Raw genomic sequence first — 20434 nt, 5'->3', positions numbered from 1 at the left:
CCTGCAAGCTGGTTTGCCATCTTATGAGGAAGTGTTAGTGTCAACTGGTCCATAAAGGTGGTGGGGACCAGCAGACATTTCCGTAGCTGGAGATGTATTTTTTTATTCAGCATCTGTGATTATAGGGATGGGCTGCCACCCCTTGGCATCTATAGTCTTGTTCCAGATAGACTTTCTTCATACAATCTTGTACCTGTGTACAAAACTTATGTTGAGGAAATTGAGAGCAGCTGTATTCAGATGTCACGATGCACTGTGGTTTGTTGTCATGGGAATGAACAAAGACGACCATCAGGCTCTCATACGTTTCCCACTCCCCTCTGGTGTGGTCACAATGATTTTGAAAGCTTTTACAGTGGTATCTCTTCTTGTGTTCACCGCTTATGTATCCTTCAGGATACGCAGTGGCAAACCAGTAAGTGTTTTTCTGGGTTTCGCCGCATGCACAGAAGCGCTTTTTCGCATCGTGTGTGTGCGCAGAAGGGGCACCTCCGATTGCGGAAACCTCGGTATCCAACTGGAGCTCCAGAATGGATCCTGTCTGCAACCGGAGGTACCACTGTACTTCTATTTTTTAATTAACGGTGGCATTCTGTGATATACTTCGGGGTCTTATTTTCCATTGTGAATGCTGTGTGTATGTATCTGTATCTGTATCTATATCTGCAAGCACCTTCCTGTATGCATATGATAAATGGGTTTACTCTTAGCTATGATTTGCTTGAAAGAATCCAGCTTCAAACCACGGGTGATAAAAGTTTTTAACAAACCATCATTAAGGTTAACCACGTTGTAGGATTCAAATGGAATGCTAAGCTGAAGTCAATGAGACTCAGCAACAAATGCTTCCTACCAGTAACTCCTCATGGCCAAGGCTGGGGAGAGGAGGGGGCGCCCAAGACTTGTTTTCATGATGTTAAAGCACAGTTTATCTTGATGCCTGAACGTAGCCAATATGAACTGGTCCTCAGTCAGTGGAACTATCAAATTATTCTAATACACCCTGTGCTCCCTCTGCTGATATTGGAAAGTTCATTCCTGTATAATGAGCACTGCGGTTAAGGTGACTATCTCATTAATGGAATAATTTGGATGGTCTCCCCTCTGCATGCTCTGCTAGTAAATGATGGTTTGATGCAGTGGTGCAGGGCTTCTGAAAGTGAGGGGACATTTTTGGTAGCTGTTTTGACTGTCCTATTTTTGCAGAAAAATATAAGTGAACCCAAGCAAGAGGAGGGCATCTCTGAAACTGTTCCCTAGACTTCAGCTGTAGTTACTTGTAGAGCAAGTGAGAATATTTACAGTGATTCACATTTACAGTGGTACCTCTACTTACAAATTTAATGCGTTCCGAACGCACATTCGTAAGTAGAAAAAAATTGTAAGTCGAATCCCATAGGAATGCATTGGGAGAAAAAAATCGTAAGTCGAAGCAACCCTATCTAAAAATTCGTAAGTAGAAAAAATCCTATCTAAACTGCATCCAAGATGGCGGACGGAGCTCCATTCGTAAGTAGAAACATTCGTAAGTAGAGTTATTCGTAATTAGAGGTGCCACTGTATTTAGTGTGGTATGTGTGTAAACACTGGTGAATATACAACATTCCCAAGAAGGCACGGAGAATATGCTCAAACTGATAGCATGAGCAGGTTGTTGTTGGTTTTTTTTGCACAATGTGTGGTCAACCTACATAGTCTCCAAGTGATGTTGGAGTATGTACACATGGAGATAGTTTAAATTATGTAGAAAGCCAACAAAGAATCTTGTAGCACCTTAAAGACTAATACATATATCATAGTATTAAACTTTGTTTTTCTTTAAGATACTGCAAGACTCCTTGTTGCCTTTACTGCAGCAGATGAACATGGCTACTTCTCTGGAAATTAGTGCTCAAGAAGGGATTGGCGAATGAACCATATGTCTGGGCACTGCTTGGTCAATGTACATTGTCCAGGCAACAAACTGAATTTTCAAGAAGATGTGTATTTTAACTGCAAATTTGCAGAATGTCTAAGTGGTTCACATTCTTAGACATTTGGGCTGGCTCTAGACACATCAAAAAAAGTTTCAGGAAAACACGTTGTAAAGCTCATACAGTGGTAACTCTGGTTGGGAACGGGATCCGTTCCGGAGCCCCGTTTGCAACAGGAGCAGTACGCAAACCGCATCAGCACTTCTGCACACACGTGGGTCATGATTCGGTACTTCTGCGCATGACATCATTTGACGCTTCTGCGCATGCGTGAACCGCCGAACCCGGAAATAACCCGTTCCGTTACTTCCAGGTTTGGTGCATTCGTAACCCGTGTTGTACGCAACCCACAGCATTCGTATCCAGAGGTATGACTAATGGGAAATCATGTTGCCAAAGGATCGAACTCTATTGCGCCATCTGGTGCCACAGTGTTATAATGCATTTTAAACCCTTCCCTCCAACTTAGCTGAGTCCTTGGTGTTCAAAATCCTCTGCTGATGTCATTACTTTGTGAATCCACCATGTTTTCATATGACTGCACAACTGCTGCTACTGCTGTTATTTTTATTGAATGTGACTCTGCTGAATGGCTAGCTTAAAAGCAATTACACTAAATGTAAAGGGGTTGGGAAACCCTTTCAAAAGAAAATGCATCACCTCGTACGTGAACACCATGAAACTACAAATTGCCTTCCTACAGGAAGTACACAATCCACCCAAAGGAAGCAAACTCCTGAGCCATTAATACTCAATAGAGACCTGAATTTTAAAGCCACAACAATACTGAAAGACAAGAGAGGCAGATTTATTTTCACCAAAGGAAAACTAGATGGCAAAACCAAACTGACAATTGGCTCCATGTATGCCCCCAAATTCAAAACAAATACGGTAGAATTCACCCCGAAGACACTGAATAAATTCATCTCCTTCTCCGAAGGAGAAGCAATCCTGGAAGGTGACTTCAGCCTTCATATGGGAGGCATCTCCCTGAAAGACAGCCACCCCACAACCCCATGGGCAACCTTAATCCGAGGGAAACCCCAAACAACTAGAGCCTCCTACAAACTGCTAAAAATGCTAAAAGACAGAGGCCTTTATGGCATATGGGGTGAAATAAATCTGGGAGACACCAACCACACGTTTCAATCCAGGCGCCACAGCAGAATGTCCAGATTAGATAGCATTCTGCTTGCACCAGGTCTGATCCCCCCCTGGTTGGAAAAACAAACATAGGCAACATTCAAGTCACAGACCACACCCCAGTAGAAGCTACCCTTAGAATGGGAGAGGAAACACGAACCACCCCATCATGGTCCTTCAGTCCCAGTGACTCTGCTGGTCCATATGGAATTGTGTATAGATGAACGATACATCGAGTAGGGAACCTGTAGCCTTGCAGATGCTGCTGCTGCTGCTGCTGCTGCTGGGTTCCAGCTCTATTCAGCTCCAGCCAGAATGGCCAGTGGTCAGAGCTGATGGAGTCCAGAAAACATCTCCCCCCCCACCCCCTGAAACAGACTCCCTATCCTTGCAAAAAATAAATGAACCTTTAGTGCTTTGTGTGTGTCTCCTAGTCAACTCACATTATACAACAACATGCTGTGATAATGCAGTGTCAACCCTGCGGGGAGATCATCCCATTGAACTCAACACGAGAAAGGATTGGGACCTCTCTAGCCTGATTCTGGGTTTGGAGATGTGCAACACACACGGTAGTTTAATTTGTGGAGTTCTTCCCCCTGCCCTTGCTCTCTTCTTCAGAATTACCCAGAGCCTTATTGTATTGCATGCAAATAAATAAAAAATAAATAAAAAATGATTGACACCGATTCCTGGATTTCTGCAAGGTGGCCCAGGGGTTCTTAGCAGTGTCTTACAACCTGGGAGATGGAGCGGCTGCGGTGAGCCTCCCCTCCTACCAAGTGGATAATGGAGAGTGGCATCATGTTTCCCTGGAGAGAAATGAGAACGAGTTCATTCTTCGCCTGGATGGAGGAGGCGGGAAGAGAGAAATCCTGAAGGCAGCTGGCGCCTACAAAGAGATCATAATTGATCCCAACAGCTTGGTGGTTGGCAACACATACCCTGTCAATCAGAGCAGCAGTTTCCAAGGTAAAAAGAAGCCTGCCTGTTATCTTGGATAACTGTCCATCACGGGGACTTAGCTATTAAAAGAGCTATGAGCCGGCAATGGAGCAGTGCTCACAATGCTTTTTGTGTTAGCATTTTGCATCCATTGCTCTTGCTTTTGTTATTTCTGCACGGCTCCAGAGCTGGGGGATTTAAAAGGAATGAAGAGACTTAAGGTGACAGTTTTCCACCCTGCTTCTGGTTATTCAAACTTCTCATTCTGTGGAATCTTAGCCAGTGAAGACCTTGTGGAAACTGGGGGAGGCGGGAAGATAAATGTAGAATGGTAGCACCCCCGTTTTGCTCTGAACAAAAGTGTATTTTTCCCTGGTGGAAATGCCAGAAACCCAGGTTTGCAGGTTTGTGGAGTGGTGGCCCTTGGAGGTTGAAGAGCTTATTGGGAAGGCTGCCTGTTGGTTAGCACCCATGATATTCCATTAGCTTGATCCAACAGGCTCCCCTTACATTTGTATGTCCCAACAACTTTCTCCAAGTACAGGGACGAAGAAATCCAGTTCATCTCGCATTTTAATGTGAATCATCCTAATTAGTTGCACATTCCAAAACAATATTCAAACCAAAACACAGCCATCCTCCAAAATCTGCACTTCTCCAGATTTTGCAATGCAGCTCTGTGACCCAGAAGGGGTTCGGTGGGTGCGTTCTGACCTGCATCTCAACTTCTCTGGCTTCAGCCTGTTGTTAAACGTAGCACATAACTCGGGCTTACAGTGCTGCGGCATCTCTTTCAAAAATAGCTCTTGATCAAGAGCTTTCCACATCAAGTCTGTTTTGTATTTTTGCCTTAGGATGCATGAAGGATGTCAGATTCAATAACTACAGGCTACCTCTAGATTCTTACCCTAAGGAGCTTGTGCTGAGTGCCCAAGGAGTGAGAAAAGGCTGCCTTTCCGAAGCTTGCAAGAGCAATCCCTGCAGCCAGCAATTCATCTGCATTGACTTGTGGATGATGCATGAGTGCAGGTAACAAACCTCCCTCGGTGATATCAGAAGGCGGGAGCAGCCTGCCCGTCTAGGGCTTGAACAGAAACCCCTCATATTTGGTGGGAAGTGCTAAATATTATTTGAGCAGTAGCTCCTTGTGCTTTTTGATGTGCTGCTCCCAAGGATCCTCCAACCTGAGCGCAGAATTGGGGGGGGGGCACTATACCTTCTGTTGCTCTGGGGCTGCAAAACTAGGGATTTTCAAGCATGCGCCTGATGATCGGCATTTGATTGATGTTTTTGCAACTGCTTTTAGGGTTCATTGATTCATCTTTTACTCCCACTTCAAATTGGATTGTCCCCATTGTTGCGCAAGTGCGGTATGCTGTCCATCTGAGGCATCAGATAAAGTGGCCTCTTGCTTTGCAAAAACATGCCAGGATAAATCTGTTAGTTTTTAAGGTGCTACAAGACACTTTCTGCATTTGGGGAGGGGTTTTTTTTTTATAAAAAATACACACACACCCCAGTAAACATTGCTGGAATGCAGTCCTGTGAACTGGGCCCATTCCAGGAATCCAGCTCAAGAGGATCATCTGTGAGCAAATTTCATTACATTGGAACTGGCTCCTACTGAAGCTGAAATGAGGGTGTGAAATTAATCTGGATTGTGGCACCCTGGAGCTTTGCTTTGGGGCAGCAGCGAGGTTAATGCTAAGGAGTTTGATTTGCCTTCTGTGTCTTTCCAGCTGCCCTCCAGGACACATGTTGGTGGAGAACGTCACCGGCCGGCACTGTGTTTACACGGCATGTGCTCAGAGGCCCTGTAACTTTGGCACCTGCATCTCCCAGTCGGCAAGCAAGTTCCGATGCCACTGCCCCGACGGCTACTCCGGCCGCAACTGTGAAATCACACTAGCCATCTTCCACAAAGACGCTGGGCTGAGCTTCAGCTCCATGTTTGCCATCTGCATTTGCTTCTTGGCCCTACTAGGTAGTTACGGCAACTACATCTTATACTACCTTTGGTAACGAACCGTAAGCCGCCTTCTGTGCTGCTCTGGATGCTCGCCATGCCGGCTAGTCGTGAAGACGCCCACTGGATGATGCCTTCACTGTCTTGTCCTTCATTCTCTCTGTCCCATCATCATCATCATCATCATCATCAAAGACATTCCTTTCCGGTTTCATCTGCATCCTTATTTGACTCATCCCTGGGAAAGGTCCTTCTCATCTTTTCCGTTCTGTTCTTGCTTCAACATTCCATTGCTGCGAATTAGCTCAGAAGGGACAAAGGGGAAATGAACATTATGACATTGAGATTCTGCTTTGCTCTCTTAAGAACAGGCTTCTATAGTGGTTGACACTGAGTGAAAAGATACCCATGATAACACGATCACGAGGTTCTTTCAAAAGGCAGCGGTGGCTTTTAAAGGCTTGGGGTATTGGCGATGGTGATGATGGGAAATGTGCTTCTTCCTCCTGGTGTTCTGTGTTGCCACTGCTGGTAGCATGGCTGTCTCAGCTGCTGCTCCGTAGAGAGAGCAGAGGAGAATTTCTGCTCCAAGACATGTCCCAGGACCAGGTGTATTAGCCTCAGGGAGGACACAGTGCATCTCCTTGTACAGGCAGCCAGATCGTTTGCAGACCCTGGCTCTTCCTTCTGGCAGGGAGTCTTGAGGAAGGGTCTAGTGATGGAAAATGTCCATTTCTTAGGCCTTAGATGTTGCTGCTTTAAGAAAAAAAACCCAGCTGGAAACGGTCCAAAGATTTATCTAGTTTAGCATCCTGGTTCTCAGACTTGTCAACCAGATGCTTCCAGGAAGCTCACAAGCCAGACTTGAAGACCACAAGTAGAAGAGTCCTGGCTCAGTGCAGAGAATCTGCTTTCCATGCAGAAGGTCCCAGGTGGAATGTCCAATGGCATCTTCAGGCAGGTCTGGGAGAGAGACCCCCTTCAGAAACCCTGGAGATGCACTGGTAGTTGGTGTCAACAGTATTGAGCTGGATGGGCCAAGGGTCTGATTCAGTATAAGGCAACTTCCTCTGTTGCCCTGCTCCCCCCTCCCCCCCCCGAACAACTGGTAACCAGCAGCATACTCTTTAATCGTCATGGACAATAGCTGTTTATAGATGAATCATTCATAGATTTGTCTGCACCCCTTTTATAAAGCTATTTAAGCTGAGTGGTTCAGGGAGATGTGCTTCCCATGGTGCAGTGCAACATGAAACAGTTTTCCCAGCCAATGTCCAACGATGCCCCCTATTTTATTTATATATATTTATTTTATTATTATGCAATTGTTTACGTTGAGTCTGTTATCGTTGTTACTTGCTAAGGCACGCAGCACCTTCGAATTTGCAAAGTGCTTTTACAATCTTGTTCATCCCGTGGGATTCATTGCCGTTCTTCTCATTCTGCAAAGGTGGGCCTTAGCTCATGGCGGAGGGTGATAGTCACACCTAGGATTCCTGGCTCCAAAACTAGCACTCTGTCAACTGGATCACTGATTAAGACAGCCCTGCTGCCAAGGAAATGATGAGTCTGGTTAGGTGGTTTGTATCTTAAAAGCCCCAGGTGAAACATCTGAGGTCAGAGCGTTAGTCCACATTTACAGTCTTGGTTAATGCAGAACTGCCTCCTGAACAACACGGGAAGCTTCTGCTAAATTGAGCTTTCCTTCTGCAGCGAAAACTCTTCCCTAATCTCACGTCTTTGCCCAGGGCTCTTTTGAAGTCATCCTTGTGAAATTGCAGCTACTTGAAAAAGTAATTGCTTCCTCTTTTTTTGCTACTGTTTGTTTGTTTGCTGTCACTCATATTTTAGCATTTTTGAATTTCCAAGGCATGAATATATTTGCCATGCAAACACGGGACAACAGGTATTTGTAACTAGGTCAGAATTACTTTTCCGAACTGTGGGGAACCTCTGCTCTGTAGGAAAACAGGGGAACTGGTAGCAGATGGTAAAGCATTTCTGCTCTGAAGTTTAGGCAGGGTATTTTCATGAGGCCACATTGTGCTGTAATTGGATTTAGGGAGAACGTGCCCCCATGCTGTGCAACAGGAGGCAGAAAAGGTGTGCGTGGGACAGTGTTAAATATCACTCACAGCTGCTGCAGCCTTACTGCGCTGATAGGCTCTTCTCTGATAAAGCTTGTTTATGACTGTTCAATGTAAGCTTCCATTGACTTTGATGCACATTGATGTTGGCTTCTGGATGTAACACTTTCATCCAGTGGCGCTTTCTGACAGGCAGTTACAAGAGGAGTTGTTCCTCTGAGAATTGTGTATTCGGAATACAAGAATGAAAGCATTTTGGAAGAAGCGGAGCTTACATCCAGCATGATATTTCTTTTTTTTCACAAAGAGGTTTATTTCTTTGTAGTGCGAAAAGGCCTCCTTTTGTGTTGGGAACAGGAGATGTGAAGCCAAATCCTCTCCTTGGGGGACATGGCTGGGTCAGTTAAATACTCTTGAAATTGGGCTAGGGCTCTTTGTGTGTACGTGGCTCTGTTTACAGGCCACCTTTGTCTGCCGTTTTTAGTACCCTTGATAGTGGGGTGTGGGGTGGCAAAAATGGCATCTCGTAGGCTCTTCTGAACTGGCAAAGAGCATGTTTTATTCAGGCCATTTCTTTTGCAAATGTGTGTATACAGTGGTACCTCGGGTTACCTTCAGGTTACAGGCACTTCAGGTTAGAGACTCCGCTAACCCAGAAATAGTACCTTGGGTTAAGAACTTTGCTTCAGGATGAGAACAGAAACCGTGTGGCGGCGGCTCAGCGGCAGTGGGAGGCCCCATTAGCTAAAGTGGTACCTCAGGTTAAGAACGGACCTCCAGAACAAATTAAGTTCTTAACACAAAGTAGCACCGTATCTCAGAATCAGGATGCAACACAGGGTCATAGTTGTGGGCTCCAGTTTCGGACGCCGTATATTTTCGATCACTATCAGTCTTGCAGTCTGAGAATCATAAGGATGTCCTGCGAACAAAGGAGTGGTTTTTGTTATGGTAACCAGTGAATGTTAAAACTTGAGGAGATTACCATTGCACTCAATTAGCAATTGCATGAATGACAATTAATGTATAAAGAAATAGAGCCCAGTGTGGTTTGGGAACCTGGCAGACCGGGTAGGGGTGTTGCCCCTTTTGCCTGCTGCTGTGTTCTGGTCCAGATTGGGGGGCCCTATTTGCATTAGACTAAAAGCTCCCCTTGCATGGGGAATGGGGGCTAGTCTTTCAAAGCAAATGGCAGGCGGCAGTGGGTGCGGTGGTAGGGCTCCCATTCCAGGTCAGCACTGCTCTCTCCACCAGGGGTTCAACCTGGATTTGAATTACCCTTCCCTGCTCTGTAATTTTAATTTCTAATTGCATGAAGGGCATCTTGCATTCTTTAGCCTTAGAGAACACACACCACCAGTCACCTTTGTTATAGTATATTCTGGATTGCCAGAATGTAAATTTCAATTCAAGTATGTGAGAAGAGTCATATAGTTAAGAAAAAGCAAACAAACCCTGTGCCTGAATATATATATATTTTCTAATAAAAATGTGTCATGTGCCTCTTTGTCTATGTCCCGTTCATCACTTCCATTCATTTTCATTGTTGTTTGTTCCATAGGCTGCTCCTCATTTTGTGTATTACATGTTTACTCAGAAGTAAGACCTACTGTGTTCAACGGGGCTCCCTCCCACTGGTAAATGTGCATCGATAGGGTTTGGATTTACCACATGCCCCAACAGTGGACAGTTTCAACTTTCAGCATGCAAGGTTGAATCCAGACTAACACCTGGAATGCAAGCAGGAGAAAGATGGATGACCATGAGCAGCAGGATTAGGTGAATTGGTGGGTGGGAGGAGCATCAAGCCAGGGTTAAAACAAAGCAAGGTTTGTGAGCCAACAATAAACTATGGCTGGCAGTAAACAAACCATAATCAGTTGGGCAGGGTTCCTCCATAACCATAGTTTAACAAACCAAAAGTTCGTGTTATATATGAGCTAAGCCACTGTAGACAATACTGAATCCGATGTATCTGTTGTCTGATGTAGAACCCTTTGTTCCAGGTTCATAGAGTCTTCCCTCCGCATTAGCTGGACACTGCACACAGACACCCAATCACATGGAGGTCTCATTCTTGTGATCTCTCTTGGGGGAGAAAAATTACATTGGGTCGGGCTTTCCTATGAGCAGGCATTGCTTTGAAGGCTCACATCACATTGGAGGTGAAGGCGGTGGTTGCACAGTGGCTGCTGCCAACCTGTGTAGGAACTGCTGGCATTGACACTGACCCTCCCCACTGACCTCCATTCTTTCCTTCCTCCTCCCTGATGGCATCTCTCCTGTTTGGACAAGGCTTTGCCAGCACAAGGACGATACGAGATCAGATGGGCTGCTGCTATCATGGACTTGTCATGAGTTGTTTTTCACCATTTGCATTGTCTGTCATCTGCACAGTAGCACTTTGAGAGTGCAAAGTGCTTTGTAATCTTCATGTTATTCACCCTCAGTGACAAACATTACAAGGTAGGCTGTTATTATTCCTATTTTAACCAGGAGGGATTGAAGGTGTGAGATAATGTACCCAGATGCATCTAGCAACCCCCTGCGCCACCAGTTAGTTTTTAAACTCAATCACTCTTGAATCCATGCTAGTCTTTAATAATACAGCCCTACATATATTTAGCTTTAAGTGCACTCACTTCATGGGATGCTCATCCATATTAGCATTCCTGGGCTTGCAGGCCAAATGTGGGTGCTTAGCTGCTGCTGCACCCCTCCTCTGGCTATTACTCACCTTCTGACTGATTTACTTTTATTAATAGCAGTAAATCAAAAGTAGAGCTAAGTCCCTGCTAAAACTAGCTGCACTTATTGGATTGCCTTCTTAAAGTTCTGAATCTGTGCACGCTTAAATCAGCAGAATCCCATTGGCTTTGGTAGGATTACTGAGGTGGTGCTTGTTTGAGAGCAGGGATTGGGTTTGTTAGCCTGAGACAAAGTACTTTCTGGACATACTTGAACTGAGGCCAGTTCAAATGTTGCACCCTCCATGTGAATCAAAGGTGATGTGGCAGAGGAGGGTGGTTTCAGGGATATTTCAGATGTGGCGACGTTCCGGCGCATTAAGTCCTAACTCTCGAAGTTCTCCTGCTTTTTAATGGTGCGTTTGGTTTCTAAATAATTGCTCTTCGCTTTCCCATCCAGTTCTGCTCAGCGGTGTTTTCCTGTGGACTCGGTGGAAGAGCCACAAAAGCATGAACGGAGGCGTTTACCATGTCACCACCTGCCACGATGACTTGGAGGACATTCGAGAGAACATCCTCAACTATAATGAGGAAGGGGGTGGGGAGCAGGATCAAGTAAGGCTCTTTCTCTGAGGGTTGATCTGATTTGTCCAAGGAAACTTACACCAGAGGAAAAGCCATTGCTCGCTTTGCTTTGATAGTACAGCCTAGACTTTGAAGGGACTGTGAAGGCCATGAAGTCCAGCCCTATCTCAATGTACCTACAGCATCCCAGACAGATGGCCATAATGGGGAGGAGAGAGCCCATGGCAGGGGAACCGTCACGTACCAGGCTCACACCGGACAGGGCAGAAGTTGCGTAGGGGGCAGCTTACCCCCCCCCCCCCGGATAATTTTTGTGCACATATGTGGTGGTTTTTCTTCCTAAGGGAAGAAAGGCCAGTTACCGGGACTAGTGTAGTTTTCCCATACTGGTGGTTGGATGGTCAGCTGTAGAGGATGTTTTAGGGCTTGCAGGGGTTGAACTACCAGTAGATAACCTGTGGGAGTCCCTTCCAACTCTAAAATTCTGTAAATGGTCTTTGGATCCTGTGCATCAAAGGTCTCCTAGCATGCCCCATTTTTTTCTCCCTTGCATTGTTGGAACACTGATAGCAGAGTGGGAGTGGCTGCAGAGATGTCTGTGGTTATAATGACTCAAAGGACAGACCTCCCTCTCTGCGGACTGGAGGTCGAGATCCACTCCTGTCCTGTGGCCCCTACTGGAAACCCATAGGGTTTTGTCCAGAATTGTTTTATATTGTCTCTTTCCCCTTCTGGCACTCAGAAAAGCACATTTCAGTTTTAGCAAATGGGGCATTTACAGGTGAAACTCGGAAATTTAGAATATCGTCGAAAAGTGCATTTATTTCAGTAATGCAACTTAAAAGGTGAAGCCAATATATGAGATAGATGCATGACATGCAAAGCAAGATATGTCAAGCCTTTATTTGTTGTAATTGTAATTATTTGTCATTGTTGTTGTTGTTTAGTCGTTTAGTCGTGTCCGACTCTTCGTGACCCCATGGACCACAGCATGCCAGGCACTCCTGTCTTCCACTGCCTCCCGCAGTTCGGCCAAACCCATGTCCGTAGCCTCGAGAACACTGTCCAACCATCTCGTCCTCTGTCGTCCCCTTCTCCTAGTGCCCTCAATCTTTCCCAACATCAGGGTCTTTTCCAAGGATTCTTCTCTTCTCATGAGGTGGCCAAAGTATTGGAGCCTCAGCTTCACGATCTGTCCTTCCAGGGAGCACTCAGGGCTGATTTCCTTAAGAATGGATAGGTTTGATCTTCTAGCAGTCCATGGGACTCTCAAGAGTCTCCTCCAGCACCATAATTCAAAAGCATCAATTCTTCGGCGATCAGCCTTCTTTATGGTCCAGCTCTCACTTCCATACATCACTACTGGGAAAACCATAGCTTTAACTATACGGACCTTTGTCGGCAAGGTGATGTCTCTGCTTTTTAAGATGCTGTCTAGGTTTGTCATTGCTTTTCTCCCAAGAAGCAGGCGTCTTTTAATTTCGTGACTGCTGTCACCATCTGCAGTGATCAAGGAGCCCAAGAAAGTAAAATCTCTCACTGCCTCCATTTCTTCCCCTTCTATTTGCCAGGAGGTGATGGGACCAGTGGCCATGATCTTGGTTTTTTTGATGTTGAGCTTCAGACCATATTTTGCGCTCTCCTCTTTCACCCTCATTAAAAGGTTCTTTAATTCCTCCTCACTTTCTGCCATCAAGGTTGTGTCATCTGCATATCTGAGGTTGTTGATATTTCTTCCGGCAATCTTAATTCCTGCTTGGGATTCATCTAGTCCAGCCTTTCACATGATGAATTCTGCATATAAGTTAAATAAGCAGGGAGACAATATACAACCTTGTCGTACTCCTTTCCCAATTTTGAACCAATCGGTTGTTCCATATCCAGTTCTAACTGTAGCTTCTTGTCCCACATAGAGATTTCTCAGGAGACAGATGAGGTGATCAGGCACTCCCATTTCTTTAAGAACTTGCCATAGTTTGCTGTGGTCGACACAGTCAAAGGCTTTTGCATAGTCAATGAAGCAGAAGTAGACGTTTTTCTGGAACTCTCTAGCTTTCTCCATAATCCAGCGCATGTTTGCTATTTGGTCTCTGGTTCCTCTGCCCTTTCGAAATCCAGCTTGCACTTCTGGGAGTTCTCGGTCCACATACTGCCTAAGCCTGCCTTGTAGAATTTTAAGCATAACCTTGCTAGCGTGTGAAATGAGGGCAATTGTGCGGTAGTTGGAGCATTCTTTGGCACTGCCCTTTTTTGGAATTGGGATGTAGACTGATCTTCTCCAATCCTCTGGCCATTGCTGAGTTTTCCAAACTTGCTGGCATATTGGGTGTAGCACCTTAACAGCATCATCTTTTAAAATTTTAAATAGTTCAGCTGGAATATCATCACTTCCACTGGCCTTGTTATTAGCAGTGCTTTCTAAGGCCCATTTGACTTCACTCTCCAAGATGTCTGGCTCAAGGTCAGCAACCACACTACCTGGGGTGTACGAGACCTCCATATCTTTCTGGTATAATTCCTCTGTGTATTCTTGCCACCTCTTCTTGATGTCTTCTGCTTCTGTTAGGTCCTTACCACTTTTGTCCTTGATTATGGTAATCTTTGTACGAAATGTTCCTTTCATATCTCCAATTTTCTTGAACAGATCTCTGGTTTTCCCCATTCTATTGTTTTCCTCTATTTCTTTGCATTGCTCATTTAAGAAGACCCTCTTGTCTCTCCTTGCTGTTTTTTGGAAATCTGCATTCAGTTTCCTGTATCTTTCCCTATCTCCCTTGCATTTTGCTTGCCTCCTCTCCTCCGCTATTTGTAAGGCCTCGTTGGACAGCCATTTTGCTTTCTTGCATTTCCTTTTCCTTGGGATGGTTTTTGTTGCTGCCTCCTGTATAATGTTACGAGCCTCCATCCATAGTTCTTCAGGCACTCTGTCCACCAAATCTAAATCCTTAAACCTGTTCCTCACTTCCACTGTGTATTCATAAGGGATTTGATTCAGATTGTATCTTACTGGCCCAGTGGTTTTTCCTACTTTCTTCATTTTAAGCTGGAATTTTGCTATAAGAAGCTGATGATCTGAGTTACAGTCAGCTCCAGGTCTTGTTTTTGCTGACTGTATAGAGCTTCTCCATCTTTGGCTGCAGAGAATATAATCAATCTGATTTCGATGCTGCCCATTTGGTGATATCCATGTGTAGAGTCGTCTCTTGTGTTGTTGGAAGAGAGTGTTTGTGATGACCAGCTTGTTCTCTTGACAGAACTCTATTAGCCTTTGCCCTGCTTCATTTTGAACTCCAAGGCCAAACTTGCCAGTTGTTCCTTTTATCTCTTGATTCCCTACTTTAGCATTCCAATCCCCTGTAATGAGAAGAACATCCTTCTTTGGTGCCATTTCTAGAAGGTGTTGTAGGTCTTCATAGAATTGGTCAATTTCACTTTCTTCAGCACCGGTAGTTGGTGCATAAACTTGGATTACTGTGATGTTAAAAGGTCTGCCTTGGATTCGTATCGAGATCATTCTGTCATTTTTGAGATTGCATCCCATCACAGCTTTTGCCACTCTTTTGTTGACTATGAGGGCCACTCCATTTCTTCTACAGGATTCTTGCCCACAGTAGTAGATATGATAGTCACCCGAACTGAATTCACCCATTCCCTTCCATTTTAGTTCACTGATGCCCAGGATGTCGATATTTATTCTTGTCATTTATTTGTCATTAGGCGGGTCAATTATAAATGGAATGTAGTTAATGAGGGACCCAGGTGGCGCTGTGGTTAAACCACTGAGCCTAGGGCTTGCTGATCAGAAGGTCGGCGGTTCGAATCCCTGTGACGGGGTGAGCTCCCGTTGCTTGGTCCTAGCTCCTGCCAACCTAGCAGTTCGAAAGCACGTCAAAATGCAAGTAGATAAATAGGAACCGCTACAGCGGGAAGGTAAACGGCGTTTCCATGTTCTGCTCTGGTTTGCCAGAAGCGGCTTTGTCATGCTGGCCACATGACCTGGAAGCTGTACGCCGGCTCCCTCGGCCAATAATGCGAGATGAGCGCGCAACCCCAGAGTCGGTCACGACTGGACCTAATGGTCAGGGGTCCCTTTACCTTTTTAATGAAATGTAATAGCGATGTTTTTTGTTTTTTATTATTGTAACTATTTGTTTTATTACTGTGGAATTTCCAAAAGAAAGCATTTGTAAAAATAAAAATAAGTTGCATTACGGTACTGAAATGAATGCACTTTTCAACGATATTCTAATTTTCCGAGTTTCACCTGTATCTCCCCTCCACCCCACCAGACCTAACATTTATTCTGTCCTGATATCAAGTCCTTGCAATGTTCTGTTGAAATGTTCAGTGAATCTTAGTATTGCCTCAGCTAAGGCTGCAATCCTGTGCCAACTTGCCTGTGAGTAAGCCCCATAGAATTCAGTGGAACTTACTTTTGAGTAGACTGTGTATAGACTTGCACTGCAAATGTATTAAAGCATCAGTCTCCAAATCATTTGAACCAGAGACATTTCACTAAAAATGCCTGGGAGAAAACATAGTATAAAAAGTCCAGAGAAGTCAGTGAGCTGCAAACATTCTATTTTGCTCACCTGCCCACACACACCGATGCCAATTAGATCTGAAACTTTTTAATCAATCTGACAAAAAGATGACCCAGTTAATCATGAGGGAGGGAGGCACATTTTGGAAGGCAAATCAGTATTTTTTAATACCGTGGAACCTTGGTTCTGAAACAGCTTAGTTGCCGAACAAATTGACTCCCGAACACCGCAAACCCATAAGTGTTCTGGTTTGCAAACGTTTTTCAGAAGCTGAACATCCGATGTGGCTTCCGCTTGAGTGTAGGACGCTCCTGCGGCCAATCGGAAGCCGCACCTTGGTTTTTGAATGGTTTCGGGTGTTGAACACACTTCCGGCACGGATTAAGTTTGAGAACCAAGGTACCACTGTAATACTTTTGGGTGGAAGGCCAGGAAATGTGTTTAAATAATAATAATATTCATACTCTTATTATGTCTGTCATTATTATTATTAGAAATGCTAAATGGACTTATAACAATTGCTGGTAATAAGCACAATCTCAGAAGAGGAAGCTCCTCTTGTCTTACGCAGGATGTCGTTGGGTGCTGTGCAGCTGTTTTCTTTTACTAGCTGATGTGGGAGGCAGATTGGAACACTGGTGGTGGAGGGGAGGACTTTAACTGCCCCCCCTTCCCCTTGGTGCCAAGAGTAGACACGGACCCTTCCCCCCAACCGCCCAAATTTCAGTCAGGATTGTAGTACAGGTAAAAGGTTAAAGCTTGCAAATCCTGCTTGTTAGGCTCCCCTTGGGCATCTGGTGGGCCACTTTGAGAACAGGATGTCAACCCTCATTGCTTTTCTTTCATTTTTGCTTGGCTGGGATGTGTCCTTGAACTCCGATATTGCCTCTTAGGTGGAGAACAGAAGAGGGGTGGGTGGGTTGTATGTGAGTGAGCATGTGTAGAAACTAACCTATCACACAGTGGTAAAATATGCATTTATTGCTCCACCCACTTTTGTCTCTAGCCCCACCCACCGCTGGAATGTGGCCCTTGGGCTGAAAAATGCTCCCTACCCCTATCCTAGGACTGTGTACTAGGATGACTTCTGTGCAAATTTTGCACCCAGAGTAGGATCCCCCCCCCAAAAAGTGTACGAGTTTAGTTTGAATTTTACACTTGGTATTTCCTACTAGCTGAATGCAAATTTCGTTAAAATACGGAGGGGAAAAAAAGAAAGTTGAAGGTTTTGATAAATGTCCGTGAACATGTTTAAAACACTTTAAATGGATATTTATCTTCAAGGTGGCACACAGCGAGCTAAGTATACAAATCCTATTAGTGTTTAATAAGATTAACTCCCTCTGCAAATTGTAAAGGGGAAAAATAGGTTTACCCGCGCAGGGGATCTATCTTGAGGAAGCAGGCATTGTTTATCTGACATGTCAGGAGCTTGGTATCTGCTCCTTTCTGAAAGTAGCAAAATGAGCCCAAATGATTCAAGGGTAGTTTGTTTCTACGGCGCAGGGTGCACCTCCACATCCATATTGCGTTGCTGCCTTTGACGAAAATTTTGCAAGTGCAGGGAACTCCCTTGCATTATCTAGAGAGGCAGAGAGAGAGAGAGACCATCCATGTCCAATGCCACAGAAGCTAAAATCTTTGCTCCAAAGAAACATTCATGGCTTCCCTCAAAGAACCCCAGGAAATACAGTTTGTTAAGGCTACTGAGAGTTGTTAGCAGACCCCCTATTCCCCACCCAGAGCTACAGTTCCCAGAGTGGTTTAACAATCAAAGCCCCCTCCCCCGCTCCCTGCAAGAAGCTTGAGGGTGCAGCAAATGGGGCCGGTGTGCAGGGTGGTCACTGGGGCTGGGGCCAGCATGCATCCCCCCCCACCCCATGTTGTAACACCTTTCCAGGAACAGAGAATGAATCCATAAGTTTGTGGCTGGGTGCATGTGACTTGACGTACAACGTTGCCATTGATGTCTTCCTCCTGCAGGATGCTTACAACATGGCAGAGCTCCAGATGTCCCTTCAAACCAGCCCAGCCTACTCCCTTTACAAGAAGAAAGGAAAGCGAGCAGAGCTGCAGAGTCCCGTGAGCTGTGACCTCCCAGCCAGTCCAAAGGAGCAGCTGGAAGCCCTTTCCACAGGACTGGGCTCTTCCTTCTCCAGTATCGACTTTGGATGCTACCTTTCAGGGGTGGTGAGAAACATGGACCAGCTGCACCATGCCCTGCCCTGCGATTCCTTGCAAGTCTTTTACACAGAAGGAGAGTGTTCAGAAGCCAGCAGCCTAAGTTCCCTGGGCTCCGGTGGATGGGAGGAAGATACAGCCTACGGGGATATGAAAGAGTGGGGGCCGAAGTTTGAAAAACTCAGCAAACTCTATTCTCATGCAGACCCCGATGATGGGTAGGCTGCTGAACTCATCTTTGCACAATGCTTGAAGGCCCCTTGTGGTGTTTTGGGGTGGGGGTTGGGGGTGGGGTGGGTAAATATACTTTTAACATACTTTTGATAAAGTCAATCCCTACTGAGATACTTCAAAAGCACGGCTAAGATGGAGACCAGGTAGCCCAAAAAGGGCTTTGATTTTGGATTGGCTGTTTCTTTGGACAACCCCCCCCCAAAAAAGAGGACATAAGATACATAGATTGTTGTCTTTTGAAGGCTGAGAAAGAAAGGGCGGAATTAAACTAGAGTTGGAGGCAACCAAAGAACCATTGCAGAAAGATAAAAATGTAAAGAAATTACGTCTGTATTGGTTGTAAGAACAGATGCTTTGTCCCCATGAGTCTTTCCATCTTCATAGTTGGAAGCAGGAGACTGTCTCAATACTTTGCAGGGGCTGATAACTGGCCAGAGTCTTGTGCACCTCCTGCAATAAGTTGTAAAATCTGTACTTTGTGGTTTGTAATCAGTGTACCAAGTTGGAATGAAGCTTCTTTCCTTTCAGACTTACTAGAAGAGCCAGGTTATGGATTTGGCAATAACAGTCCTTTAACTTGGATGTGTGTGACTTGTTTTCAATACTCCCAGAAGCCCATGCCTGTTACTTGGTTAAATTCCTGTGTGCCCTTCCCCAGATTCGGAGGGAACACCAACTTGCACCTGGGCATGACACACTGAAATTAGTTCTTCGTGGGGTTTTTTACCTTCATAAGACATGGTTTTTGCCACCGAAACAGTCCAGATAAGAAATTGTTCCCCAGAGTTGTTGTTCCATGTGTGGTTCCAAAGACTTCAAAGGACAGCCATAAACAACCAGATATTGTTGTAGCAGGAGATAGCATATTTGACAGATACAATATTGTGTAACATGAAACCAGTTGTGGACTTCCTGCTAGCTGCTTGGTCTATTACCTCTGGGCTTACCTTTGCAATGGGGCATTTTCTTCCCACTTCATAAGCACCCCTAGATTTGCAGAAGTAGAAAATCATTTTTTCTTTTCTTTTTTGAGGAGGGTGGAAAAAACGTAACAGGGGAGGGAGGCACAATGAGGGCAAAATATGCTCAGTGGCCACAGAATGTTGGCTGCTTGGAAGATGAAGAGAACAGGGTGTGGTGGTAGGCAAGGATAGGGTGGAATGGCTGGCTGGCATCCAAGACAGGCACACTTCCCTTAGAGAGGAAGGCTGCAGCGCAACATTTGTTTGCACGTCCTGCTTGTGGAGCATAATAAGGTGCTAAAGTTGATGGTACAACATCAGACGGGAGATACCGTCTGTGTCCCCCATGTAACCTCCCTGAACCTTAACCACTTCATATAGGATTTAAAAAAGAGGAGGAGACAAAGAGAGCTGGCTAGACTCTTTCTTATAAGAAGCTGCCTTAAACCAATTCAAACCTATTCATGCAATTCATGCAGTTCTCAGCCCGATCTGGAGGTTCCTGGGGTTGAATGTGGAACATTTCACATGCAATGCAGATGCCCTCTGAGTTGTTGCTTTGAGATAATGTTGTAAGCCGCCCAGAATGGCTGGGGAAACCCAGCCAGATGGGCGGGGTATAAATAATAAAATTTATTATTATTGTCCACACTTATCCTGTGCTTTCTAAGCACAGGTCTGAGATGTTTTTCATTTGCCCCGCTACTTTCCCTAGAAAGTACATAGGACAAGCGGAAACATGGATGAGACCTCACTGAGCTAAAGCCCTTCCCCACTGCATGGTTCTTACATGGGGTAAGATTCAAAACCAGTACAGTATATTGTCTACACTGCCTCTATCCCTGGAATAGCCTTGGACTGCCTTTTCTTTTTCAGAGCCCTCTCCGAATTGCCCTATTTTATCCCCCCCCCAAAAAAACCAATCTTCTTGTAAAGCTTGAAATAATGTAGCCAGAAATTTGTCAACAAGCCATTTCAAAGGAAAGCTTGGTTGCACGTGTCTATTTATTTTCCCTTAACTGAATAGCAGAATAGCAGAGTCCAGATTCTGCCGTCTGACAAACCGTCATAGAGAATAACGCCCCAGTGTCGGCCATTGCTTCTGCAAAAACAGGAATTGTCCTGTG

General features: G+C 45.1%; 1 protein-coding gene across 1 annotated transcript in view; it reads left to right on the top strand.

Moving 5' to 3' along the window:
• LOC118086802 (neural-cadherin-like) overlaps positions 1-18333 on the top strand; it is a 67249-nt gene extending 48916 nt beyond the window's left edge. Inside the window, exons 29-33 of the mRNA XM_060276466.1 lie at positions 3824-4088; positions 4916-5090; positions 5801-6045; positions 11262-11416; positions 17914-18333. Coding sequence (XP_060132449.1) covers positions 3824-4088; positions 4916-5090; positions 5801-6045; positions 11262-11416; positions 17914-18333 — 1260 coding nt within the window. The remainder of the gene's footprint in view (positions 1-3823; positions 4089-4915; positions 5091-5800; positions 6046-11261; positions 11417-17913) is intronic.
• Positions 18334-20434: the final 2101 nt, after the last annotated feature.

The sequence above is a fragment of the Zootoca vivipara genome, chromosome 6 (assembly GCF_963506605.1).
Source record: "Zootoca vivipara chromosome 6, rZooViv1.1, whole genome shotgun sequence".
NCBI lineage: Eukaryota > Metazoa > Chordata > Lepidosauria > Squamata > Lacertidae > Zootoca > Zootoca vivipara.
The sequence above is the reverse complement of the archived record's forward strand: the minus strand, read 5'-3'. Positions and strand labels throughout refer to the sequence as shown.